Raw genomic sequence first — 12,964 nt, 5'->3', positions numbered from 1 at the left:
TCACAGAATAAAATCAAGATATAAAACCATGAAATACCTAACAAAAATAAAAGCAACCCAATAAGTGAAGTTCCTCTGACGATAGCAGAATAGAGCCTCCATAAATAGGAGCAGTGGTTTACTGAGTACCCAGTGATATACTGTGTGGGCAGCCGCAACCGGATTCCCCTGCTCCTGAGCCTGCAGTTGTTTTACATAAAGGTAAAGGGACCCCTGACCATTAGGTCAAGTCATGGCTGACTCTGGGGTTGCGGCGCTCATCTCGCTTTACTGGCCGAGGGAGCAGGCGTATGCCTGCAGACAGTTTTTCCAGGTCATGTGGCCAGCATGACTAAGCCACTTCTGGCGAACCAGAGCAGCGCACGGAAATGCCGTTTACCTTCCCGCCAGAGCGGTACCTATTTATCTACTTGCACTTTGATGTGCTTTTGAACTGCTAGGTTGGCAGGAGCCGGGACCGAGCAACAGGAGCTCACCCTGTCGCGGGGATTCGAACCGCCGACCTTCTGATTGGCAAGCCCAAGAGGCTCAGTGGTTTAGACCACAGCGCCACCCGCATTTCACATAGAATCCTATAATTGTAGCCTTGGAAGGGACCTGAGCATCATTAGCAATGCATGGCTTAGATTGACAACCTGTGTCATAAACCAAGCCCATCCCTCTATGCGCCTTGGTTTCATGACCGTTTCCTACCCCTGTGCCTCTTCCTACAGATCATGAAGCCGTCCTGATCATCCTGCTGCTCTTTTTCTTTCTGTTCCTGCCGGCTTTGTCCCTCGGACTCTATTGGTACTACCGGAGGGAAAGCTCATTGCTCAACAAGTGGTTCAAAGGCTTAAGAAAGAGCCACGAGACCTACAGGTGAGCAGAGACCCAGGAGGCTGCCTCCCCTCTTTCTCAGGATTTCCTAGGCCTTGCGCTACATCAGAGTTTCCCAAACTTAGGTCTCCAGCTGTTTTTCTGGACTACAACTCCCATCGCCACTAGCGATGCTAAATTGCACTTTGCGCATGGACAGAAGTCCCGAATCGCAACCCACGCGTGCGCAGAAGCGGCGCTGCGGGTTTCGAACGCTGCGGGTTGCGAACGTGCCTCCTGCACGGACCACGTTCGCAACCTGAGCATCCACTGTACTCTGCTTTACCTTCAGAAGGTCTTGGGTTCGATTCCTGCATCTCCAGGCAGGGCTGGGCATGTCCCCTGCTTGAAAACACGGAGGGCTGCTGGGAGTCAGTGTATAGACCGGGGGTCGTCAACCCAGTGCCCACGAAAGCTTTCACTGGTGCCTCTGGGGAGGTCCTGCACGGCTCGTGAGTGCAAATTCCTCCAGTGCGAATCAGCCATAGGTGGGCACTCTAGAACTCAGAGTTTGCATTTGTCCCAGTTTCAGGTGGCCCTTGTTAGAAGGTTCCATTGTCCTTCTCCCACCTCTCTCTTTTTCTCCCTTCCTCCTCCGTACAGATCTGGAGGGAGCCCCCACATTTTTCAGAAGTTAACTTCCATTCCCTTTGGTATTTCCTGGCAGGAACGGAGCTGTCAATCGGAAGGTAAATCAAGGACACTCAAACTCAGCCTTCACTTTGCAAGACGTTTCCTCCTCGTCTTCCTTCTCCAATAAAACTGCGGCCAGCAGTTCCAGCCAAGTGAGTATGCTCCTGAAATGCTTTATATATACAGTCATACCTCTTGTTACGTTTGCTTCAGGTTGAGCATTTTCAGGTTGCGTCCTGCGGAGACCTGGAAGTACCGGAAAGGGTTTCGCCACTAGCGCATGTGCAGAAGCGCAAAATGACGTCACTTCTGCATGCGCAGAAGTGGCGAATTGCAACCCCCGTGTGCGCAGACGCGTCACTGTGGGTTGCGTTCTTTTCATGTTGCGAACGGGCCTCCGGAATGGATCCCGTTTGCAACCAGAGGTACCACTCTGTGTGTGTATGTGTGTGTGTGTGTGTGTGTATGTGTGTGTATATATATATATACACACACTTTTCAGATTAATACATTTCATCAAATTTACAACCATCTTAACATTTCGAAACTTGACTTCTTTCCCCCTCTTTCCATGGTTCCTTAAATTTATTTTTAATATCTTCTGCATATCCAAATCAACTTGATTTGCTCATTTATTCATCCACTTTAAATACATACAGTGGTACCTCGCAAGACGAACGCCTCGCAAGACGGAAAACCCGCTAGACGAAAGGGTTTTCCGTTTTGGAGGCGCTTCGCAAGACGAATTTCCCTATGGGCTTGCTTCGCAAGACGACAGCCCATAGGGAAATATCCGGGACAGCGGGGAAGCGCAGCGCGTCTTCCCCACTGTCCTCGGACCTCCTCCGAAGCCGGGCAGTGGGGCGGGAACGCCTGCCCCCGCCGCCCGGCTTCGGAATGATGCTCTGAAGCCGGGCGGCGGGGAGGGAACACCTTCTGAAGGCGGGCGGGGGGCGAAAGTCTTTGCTCCCCCCTGCCTGCCTGTCCCGGAGGGCTTTTGAAGGCAGGCGGGGGGGAGCAAAGACTTTCGCCCCCCGCCCACCTTCAGAAGAGGTCCAGGACCTCTTCTGAAGGCTGGCGGGGGGCAAAAGTCTTTGTCCCCCCTGCCTGCCTTCCCAGGGGCTTTTAAATCGCCCCGGACAGTGGAGAAGTCCTCCGCTGTCCCGGGGCGATTTTAAAATGCCGCCCGCCAGCATTTTAAGATCGCCCGGACAGCGGAGAAGTCCTCCGCTGTCCCGGGGTTTTTTAAAATGCTGGGGGTGGGAAGAAAAGCCCTTGTCCCCCCCCCCCAGCCTTCAGAAGAGGTCCGGGGACAGACTGTCCCTGGACCTGGTCTGAAGGCGGTTTCCCTAGGAACGCATTAATTGATTTTCAATGCATTCCTATGGGAAACCGTGCATCGCAAGACGAAAAACTCGCAAGATGAAGAGACTTGCGGAACGAATTAATTTCCTCTTGCGAGGCACCACTGTACTCTTGTGAGACTGAAGGTTATTACAATAATGCTGCCAATGTTCTTATCTGTTTACAGTTTATCTGCATATATTCAATAAACCATTTCCATTCTTTTATTTTTTTACCTTGATTTCTTATTCTTCTGGTGAGTTTTGCCATTTCCGCATATTCCATAAGTTTTTGTATTCCATTCTTCCTTTACTGGGACTTCTGCTTCTTTCCATTTTGGGGCGAGTAACATTCTTGCCGCTGTAGTAGCGTATGTAAATAGAATTCTATACAGTTTAGGTAGTTCCGTCCCTATACAGTCATACCTCAGGTTACAGACGCTTCAGGTTGCATGTTTTCAGGTTATGGACACGGCGAAACCCGGAAGTACTGGAACGGGTTACTTCTGGGTTTCTGCGCTTGCGCAGAAGCACTAAATCGTGCTTTGCGCGTGCGCAGACGCACCGAATCGCAACCCACATGTGCGCAGACGCGGCGCTGCGGGTTGCGGACGCTGCAGGTTGCGAACGTGCCTCCCGCACAGATCATGTTCACAACCCGAGCGTCCACTGTAATTCCCCAAAGAAAAGCTTCTGGGTTGTTTTTTAACAAACGTTTGTATGCTCCTGAAATCTTGATGCAAGCAACCTTGAAACCGTGCCGCAAATTGGGGATTGGTTATCAGACTCTCGACTCAGGCGGTCTTCTTCCACTCTGCCCAACCCTAATTTAGAAACTGCTAGAAATGTGCAGATTTTAAAATAAATGCTCATAAGATCGTGTCCACTCATTTGCACCTTCGCTCTGTGGAACTGCGGAAACTGCCTCCGCCTTAAATGAGGGGGAAATTCACCTTTGCCTTCTCTCTCTCTTCTCTCTACAGGCAACAAAGGGTGTTTTCCCACCCAAACCAAACCCTCTCCAAGGCGCTTCCCACCCGGTCAACGTAGTCCGCCCTCTCCGCCCTGCCCCTGCCCCGGTTGCCGCTCTCCCGAAAGACCTCAAGCCTTCCAGGCCGCCTCCACTGCCTTTCAACAAATCCCCTGCCGCGGCTGCTGGTGCGAAATTCGGCACGCAAAACAAACTCCCTCCGCCGAAGAAGCCGCTTCCCACCAGCCCCGTCAGGACTGCGTTGGTGAGTCCAGAACAGGCCTCAGGGGAGTCCACCCTTTCAAGATCCAGCTGTTTTTGAACTACAGTTCCCTTTGTCCCTGACCACTGGTCCTGCTGGCTAGGGGTGGGAATGTTGTGGGTATATTGATTAAATATTATCCTTCCTCACTCACGCTAGTGGATCAGTAGCAGAGTACATTCACCTGTATATAGCAGGAAGCTAGTTGGTAAAATCGTTTGAATCTCTTTATTTAAGCAATCAAGTCTGGCTTGTCCAGATTGGATTTGTTCCTGGTAAATCCCCTTTGTCCCCTCTTAAAAAGAATAAAGACACAACAGTCTTTTCTTAAAAGTACAGGCACACCTCGGGTTACAGACGCTTCAGGTTGCGCGTTTTCGGGTTGCGCACCACGCTGAACCCGGAAGTACCGGAACGGGTTACTTCCAAGTTTCGGCGCTCATGCGTGCACAAAACACTAAATTGTGCTTTGTGCATGCGCAGAAGTGCAGAAGCACTGAATCGCAACCCGCACGTGCGCAGATGCGGCGCTGCAGGTTGCAAATGCTGCGGGTTGCGAATGCTGTGGGTTGCGAACGTGCCTCCCGCACAGATCACATTCGCAACCCGAGCGTCCACTGTAATAAGAAGTTTACTTACATTCTGTTCACAGTTGGTTCCCTGAAGGCAGGCTTAATTGGTAGCTACAGAAGAGAGTTTGAGTTCATCCCATATGGGGATGAGCCTATGTGCTGCTGGCTGAGAGCCAGCAGACAGCAAAATACATCAAATACACGCCCGTCTACCTGGTCACAGGAAGGGGGAAGATGCTCCAGACAGGTGTGACAGGAAGTCCTCCTGGCTGGAGTAACATTCCCCTGTATGTCCACTCTGGGCAAACAAGAATTGTCGTACTTGACTGATACAGTGATGTTACATCCCACACTAGGGATGATGGGCGTTGTAACAGCTGGGGTCCCAATTTTGGGAAACTGTGACCTAAAGGAAAAGTGGTTTCTTCTCACCAGGAGCTGGGGCAGTTTCCTGCTCAGACTGAAGAGCAACCTCTCAGTTAAGTGCTTTTATAGGACCTGGTGGACAGGGATTGGTCCTCAAAGTCAGTTGATGGGATGTTTGGTTCACTGCTTGGATTACTTTTCATGACAATATGGAAGTTTATAAAATTTGCACCGCCCGGAGAAGGCGGATAGAGATTCTCCGTATTGCACTACACGAGACAGCTAATGAAGTTGACAGTTGGAAGACTCAGGACAGATAAAACGCACAGCATCATAGTAATAGAAGGGCAGTGTAGGAAGGGACCACAAGGCTCATTTAGTCCAACCCCTTGAAATGCAGAAATCTTTTTGTCCAACGTGGGATTCGAACCCACGAACCTGAGGTTAAGAGTCTCATGCTCTACCGACTGAGCTATTCCAACAGTGCAAGGTCACTGCAGGAGACAGTGATGGCCACTAACTTGGATGGCTTTAAAAAAGGGTTAGATATATTTATGGAGGAGAAGAGGGCTGTCCTCTTCATGGAGGAGAAGAGGCCTGTCCTCTTCATTTGGCAGTCTCTGACCATGTTTCCTTCCCTGCTAGGTCGATCCAAAGCAGAGGCCGCCACGCCGGCCGCTCCCGGGGAACCCCCTCCTGGCTAAAGAACTGCCGCCAGCTCAGGGTCAGGCCTTGCTGGTCATGGTGCCTCCAGCCAATACCAAGCCGGCAGGACTCAATGCCACGAGCCCCCTCTCCAGACCGCTGAAGTAAGTTTGTTTATCTATTAATTTGCTTAACACATTTGATCATTAGCACCTCTAAGTTACCAAAGAAGCCAGACAACAAGGATTGGAGTTACCACAGAAGTGGGGTGACGGGAGCAAGGAGGGGGCTGCTGTTGGAAGAATATAAGGTAAAGGTATATTGGCCAAACCTATTGGTGTTTCACAACTTTCCGACTAGTTGCAGGACCTTAGCCAGACCTAGCAGAGTAAACGCAGAATCCACAGAAGCAATTGGCGACTTGGCTGCAGACAGGATAGACGAAGCAGGAACCAGGAACTTGTAGTTAGGTGTTTATTATATACAGTGGACTATTTACTGGAGCAGAACACGGATCTTTAGCTAGCTCTCTCTGACATGACTCACAATTCCTAAACTGACACACAGAACTCTGAAATACTGAACTCTGAACTAACACATTCCAGTTAGTAGGCCATTATCACTCTCTTCAAAGAGCTTGACCAATCAGGGAGCTGTCTCCATTCTCTGTTATCACCAGGCAGACTTACTCCTTCAGATTGCCTTCTTGCTGTCTGCCAAACCTTAATTGACTCTGTGTGAGTAGCTGCACGTACACAGTTTCCCAACAAGGTAAAGGGACCCCTGACCATTAAGTCCAGTCGCGGACGACTCTGCAGTTGCGGCGCTCATCTCGCTTTATTGGCCGAGGGAGCCGGCGTACAGCTTCCGGATCATGTGGCCAGCATGACTAAGCTGCTTCTGGGGAACCAGAGCAGTGCACGGAAATGCCGTTTACCTTCCCGCCGGAGCGGTACCTATTTATCTACTTGCACTTTGACGTGCTTTTGAACTGCTAGCTGGGCAGGAGCAGGGACCGAGCAACGGGAGCTCACCCTGTCGCGGGGATTCGAACCGCCAACCTTCTGATTGGCAAGTCCTAGGCTCTGTGGTTTAACCCACAGCACCACCCGTGTCCCGTTGGAAGAATATAGATGGGCAGAAACTGCAATATCAAGCAATCATCTTGGGGTTCTGGCCAACTGTTTTCCCTGGAACCATGTCTGGGCTTAACAGTTCTCGTATCATTTTTAGGAATTCTGAAAGAAAGCATCTTGTGGGCTTTTTGTCTTGGCAGTTTGTGTTTTTGTGGTCTGTTGGAGACTCTGTTGGGGTTAAGCTCTGCACAGAAAACAGCTGTTTAGCAGAGTTGCCTTTACTAGGCAAATACCAACATAGACCACTTTCCATGCACACACTATTTGCAGGTGTTACAAGTCATCTCCTCTCTCTGAGCCCAGAGAGGGTCTTTTGCTTCCAAGTCCTTGGTTCACTTGTTTGCAAAGTCCTATAACTGAGAGAGTGTTCTTGAGTTATGAAGTCTGGCAATTTTCCAACTCGAGACCAGGAAAGTTGGTGTAGTGCCTACCCCTGATATGGGTATCGGAGCAACAGAATCTGTTTCCAAACCATTAACGAAGACTCTTTGTTTTTTCCCCTCCTCACAGGCCGGTGCCACCTCAGAGGTGAGTAGGACCTTGCCCCTGCTGCTGTTGGGGGGAAACCCCATTTCCTGCTCTCCTGATGTTTGCTTCTGCTGCTTTTATTGTGCATTACGGAACTCTTTTCTGTACGAGGGTCGAATTCCCTCATGTGAAGCCTTCCAGGGGTCGCTTGCCCTGTGGTGGGGAGGACCCTGGGAAAAGCGGATGAAGCCTTCAGCGCCATTGGACTACAACCCTGATAATTTATTCTATTCATTTATTTATTAAGTTTCAATAACAACCTTCCTTTGAGGACCCTAAGGCAGTTTACAGGATAAAAACACAAAAAGACATAATAATAATATTATAATAATAATACCTTTATTAACATAATAACAGACAAAACAATACTTCCCCAACAGTTTAAAAACCTCTAGCTCAGGGGTCAGCAAACTTTTTGAGCAGGGGGCTGGTCCACTGTCCCTCAGACCTTGTGGGGGCCGGACTATATTTTTTTTTATGCCCCACAAATAACCCAGAGATGCATTTTAAAGAAAAGGACACATTCTACTCATGTAAAAACATGCTGATTCCTGGACCGTCCACAGGCCGGATCCAGCCCCCGTGCCTTAGTTTGCCTACCTATGCTCTAGCTTATTCAGTTAGCCAAAGGCCTGGGAGAAGAAAAATGTTTTCACCTGATGTCTTAATATATATATTAAAGACACCAGGGAAGCCTCCAAAATACAGCGACTGCAGAAAAGCCTTTGTTCTTGTGTTGCCACCCTCTGGACCTCTCATGGAGGAGGCACACAAAAAAGGGCCTCAAATTATTATTATTATTATTATTATTATTATTATTATTATTATTATTATTATTATTATTATTATTATTAATACCCCGCCTTCCCCAGCCAAGACTGGGCTCAGGACGGCTAACACCTGGTATAAAAACAAATTGATCGAAATACAACTTAAATACAAGATTAAAATACAACATTAAAACATTAAAATACAGCTTCATTTCAATGAGGATTGCAGGGTCCGGGACAGTTCATATGGGGAGAGGCGGTCCTTGAGGCATTGTGGTTCTGAGCCATTTGAGGATTTATAGGTCAAAACCAGCCCTTGGGGCCCAGAAACTAACTGGCAGCCGCTTAAGTCAGGTGTGGTATATTCAAACCCTGGTGAGTAACCTGTCTGCTGAATTCTGTATGGGCTGAAGTTTCAGAGGCAGCCCCACTGCAGTAATCGAACCTAGAGATTACCAGGGCATAGATGACAGAAGTTAGGCTAACCGTGTCCAGATAAGTGTGCAGCTGAGTCACCAGCTGAAGTTGATGGAAGGCATTCCGGGCCACTGCGGCTACCCGAGCCTCGAGCGACAGCAGTGGACCCAGAAGTACCCTCAGTGGTGTGCAGTGAAATTTTTCATAGGGGAACAGCTAGGGCCAGAGGCATCACCTTCCGAGGGGGTTGATGACATGCACATGAGAGTCCTAAACGGGGCAGAAACTTCTCGGGCTTTGGGAAGGAGGTACAGGGCCTCTGGCAGGATGTAATAATAATAATAATAATAATAATAATAATAATAATAATAATAATAATAATAATAAATAAAATAAAATAAAATAAAATAAAATAATAAAATAAAATAAAATAAAATAAAATAAAAAAATAAAATAAAATAAAATAAAATAAAATAAAATAAAACAAAACAAAATAAAATAAAATAAAAATAAAAATACCCCCGCCCATCCGGCTGAGTCTCCCCAGCTACTCTGGGCGACTCCCAATCGAGTGTTAAAAACAACACAGTATTAAATATTAAAAACTTCCCTAGACAGGGCTGCCTTCAGATGTTTTTTTTAAAAATAGGATAGCTTCTTATTTCCTTGGCATCTGGTGGGAGGGCGTTCCACAGGGCGGGCGCCACCACCAAGAAGGCCCTCTGCCTGGTTCCCTGTAACCTCATTTCTCGCAGCGAGGGAACCACCAGAAGGCCCTTGGAGCTGGACCTCAGTGTCCGGTCTGAATGATGGGGGTGGAGACGCTCCTTCAGGTATACAGGACCGAGGCCATTTGGTAGTAAGTAGTAAGTGAATAACAACGTAGGACAGTGATCCCGGATAATCTGACTGTTTCGCTGGAATCTTCTTCAGCACAACCCATAGATTAGAAAAATGCACAAGGAGCAGTGGTCATGAGGAAATGTAATATGTAATATGTTGTTCACTTACTACTTTGGCACCATGAACGCCTAAAATGTTTTACCGCTTAGCCCACAGGATAGCATCTATTACTTTGTTTCAACTATAGACTTATTATACTTCTACGGGCTTTCAAAGATTGACAGATGTGTGTTCATTTGATTTCAAATATATTAGAGAATTTACAAGTGTACACATTTTGTTTTTGTTGCACTAAATCGTGTATATTATGCCATAAGAATTGCAGTGCTTTCTAGTATGCTGGTCTTCGTGTTGCTGGTGTTGTTTGCTGTGTTAAGTTTGCAACACAGGGGTTTGTTGTTCTCTATTAGCCTAGGTGCTGGGGTGCTTTCCCTCCCCCTGTAACCTATCAGCTAACATGGCTTACTTGGGACTCTGCAGTTCATCTTTGTTCTCCTGGTATCCTCCTGACTTGCGCTGACCATCTTCTTCTTCTTCTTTAGACCCGTTCCAGGCCTGAAAGTCCAGACAGCGTCCTTCCCTTTTAAGAAATGACAACTGTGGAAACGAGAGTCCCGGCTGACCCTCGTCAGGCTCCTCCTTCCTCATTTGCACTACTCCGGCCAACGCGGGGAATTTTTGCTACCAAAGACTGTTTGGTTTTGTTGTTTTTTTAAAGAGAGAAAATAGGAACTGTTTTCATCGATAACGAAGAAGGGAGGGGGTGGAGACTGGGCCCAGGGAAAAAAAAATGGTACTTTTGTGTGATGGCTGGCTTTGGGGATTTGGGACAAAATAAGTGACTGGGGGAGAAGTTTCATTTTGACGTGCTCGCAGACCGCTGCCCATCAAGGACTTAACGTCTGCCTACCTCTGGAAGCAGGTTTTTGCACTGAGCCTAGTTCTGATCCACACCAACTGCCCGCAAGCTGTGGACTGCTGTTAGCTACCTCTGTGTTTTGCACAACCTCTCTCTCTCTCACCACTGGGATCTGAGTGCTGGACATCGTCCCCCTTATAGTTGGCATTACAAAACTTTGGTGGGACTGTTTTCTAAAAAATGGATGGTGCCCTTGGGGCAAAGCAGCTGGGGCTGATGGGAGGTGTAGTCCGAAACATCTGGGTGGGGGCACCAGGTTGGGAAAAGCTGGTGAAATGCTCTCGCATTAACAATAATAACAATCCAGCTCCATGAGCTGGGTTTCAGTTTCGGCTGGCGCATGGTGCCAACACCTGCCATTTTGTTCCACAGCTGGCTGCCAGGGTGTCCGCTTTCCAAGCAGAAAGACCCAAATTCAGTCCTGGACATCTCCGGGTTTTAAAAGGGAACAGGGCAAAATGTGACTCTCCTCTATCTGAGCCCCTGGAGAATTGCTGCTGCCAGTCAGAACTGGTAATACTGAACCAGACAGATTTATAATCTGACCTGGTACAGAGCAATTCTCAATGTTCCAGGCAGTGGTGAGACTTGTGACGCTTATGACAACGGTGAGTTGTGTGTCTCCCGTCGCAGAAGAGACAACCCATGCAATCTCACAACCCACTAAGTGCAAATGCTAAGACCCAGAGCAGACCACGTGTTTGCCGCATGCTTGCCCATCCTGAAATAGTTGCTAAAGGGCTGACAAGCGTCACCTGGGGTAGTGGCATTTAAGGATGCTCTGGGCTTACACCCCAGCTCCAAGCTCAGGAGAAGGCCAGGCTGTCTTCCATCTGGCTGTCCTGCACCTCCAAAGCCTGCCCACGCTGTCAAGGGTGACCCCCAGTTTGGAGGGAGTTGTGTGCGCACCATGCTCAGAGAGATGACCCTCTGCCCTCTTGCCTTCTCAGGAAGTGTTGGGGGGCTCAGCGTGCTCCCCAGAAAGGAGAATTTCATTTCCCCCACCCCTGGTCGTTTCTCACATTGGTTTCCTGAGCTGGAGACAACCTCTGTTTCGCTGCCTTTCAGTTAACAAGAAAGAAAAAAAGGAAAAGATGGAAAAGAAAAGAGAAACGCAAGATGAGTGATTTTTTTTTTTGGTGCTCAAGTAGTTGATCCCAGGTCATCTTCCTCCACGAAGCATCCTTTGCCTCTCTGGGGTTTCCTCCGTCCCTGGAAGGGATGAACTGATCCCTGACTCTCAGGGCTTCACTGAGCCTGTCTCCAGCCCTAGGACTCCTCTTGTAACAAAAACAGGAAAGACGACTCACTGAGACCGTGACGAGTGCCTTTCCCCTTCCAACCAACAACCGCAGTCAAAGTCCAACATCCTAGGGTTGGGGCCTGAGAATGTGACTCTTGGACAAATATGAAACCCATCTCTGTGTTCAGAAGCATCAATGAGTTCTTGGTGGGAGCTGCAATGCCTTCTCTGGGGACTGACATTTTTTTCCTGTGAAACCATAGTGGGCGGGTGGTTTTTCTTTTCTTTTGGGGAATGACTCCGCCACGTTGCGAAGAGGTTATTCCCCATTGGAGTTTGCGGCTGGACCACTCATCTGGTCGAAGCTTGACATTGCCCTCTTCTTTGCTAAGCCAAGGCCTGCATTTCTGCTTTCAGTGCACGAGGGCGGAACTCAGAAAACTTAACCCTGTAAGAGCTTCAGGGTTTTTTAATTAAAAAAAATTGAAAGTTTCTGGATCTCAGGATGCCGTAGGAGGAGATTGCAATTCAAAACCAATTCCACTCATGACTCATGTATTATTATTTTGTTGTTGTTGTTTAGTCATTTAGTCGTGTCCGACTCTTTGTGACCCCCTGGACCAGAGCACGCCAGGCACTCCTGTCTTCCACTGCCTCCCGCAGTTTGGTCAAAATCATGCTAGTAGCTTCGACAACACTGTCCAACCATCTCGTCCTCCGTCGTCCCCTTCTCCTTGTGCCCTCCATCTCCCCCAACATCAGGGTCTTTTCCAGGGAGTCTTCTCTTCTCATGAGGTGGCCAAAGTCTTGGAGCCTCAGCTTCAGGATCTGTCCTTCCAGTGAGCACTCAGGGCTGATTTCCGTAATGGAGAGGTTTGATCTTCTTGCAGTCCATGGGACTCTCAAGAGTCTCCTCCAGCACCATAATTCAAAAGCATCCATTCTTCGGCAATCAGCCTTCTTTATGGTCCAGCTCTCACTTCCATACATCACAACTGGGAAAACCATAGCTTTAACTATACGGTGAAACTCTGCAGTCTGCACATCCCAGTCCAAAGGCTGCACCCCAGCCTCTTCTGCAGTATTTTTAGGGAAACCCAAGGCAAGCATCTCAGATTGTGCAGTGAACTTTCTTGGGGTGGTAAGTCAAGTTCAGAAGACAGAGAATAGGGTCAGGGAGCAGAACTGTCAACTTTTCCCTTTTCTTGCGAGGAATCCTATTTGGAATAAGGGAATTTCCCTTAAAAAAAGGGAAACGTTGACAGCTATGTCAGGGAGGGTGTTGCAAATGGTGCGGGGGTGAGATTTCAGTGCCTTGCACAGTTCCTGATTCCTCTCCCTGACCTTACACTCCTTCCCTCGTCCCTCACACTGCCTTTCATATTGGCCTTGCATATTG

General features: G+C 48.4%; 1 protein-coding gene across 2 annotated transcripts in view; it reads left to right on the top strand.

Annotated features, from left to right (window-relative positions):
• The window catches only part of ADAM33 (ADAM metallopeptidase domain 33), a 94,303-nt gene extending 82,240 nt beyond the window's left edge, over positions 1–12,063 (top strand). For both annotated transcript variants that reach the window (XM_081206985.1, XM_081206984.1), the window contains exons 19-24: positions 714–861; positions 1,526–1,643; positions 3,818–4,069; positions 5,650–5,813; positions 7,296–7,313; positions 9,946–12,063. In XM_081206985.1, coding sequence (XP_081063111.1) covers positions 714–861; positions 1,526–1,643; positions 3,818–4,069; positions 5,650–5,813; positions 7,296–7,313; positions 9,946–9,997 — 752 coding nt within the window. In that variant the 3' untranslated portion in view covers positions 9,998–12,063. The remainder of the gene's footprint in view (positions 1–713; positions 862–1,525; positions 1,644–3,817; positions 4,070–5,649; positions 5,814–7,295; positions 7,314–9,945) is intronic.
• Positions 12,064–12,964: the final 901 nt, after the last annotated feature.

Source organism: Podarcis bocagei, assembly GCF_964188305.1.
Source record: "Podarcis bocagei genome assembly, chromosome: 9".
In the NCBI taxonomy this organism is placed as follows: Eukaryota; Metazoa; Chordata; class Lepidosauria; order Squamata; family Lacertidae; genus Podarcis; species Podarcis bocagei.
The sequence above is the reverse complement of the archived record's forward strand: the minus strand, read 5'-3'. Positions and strand labels throughout refer to the sequence as shown.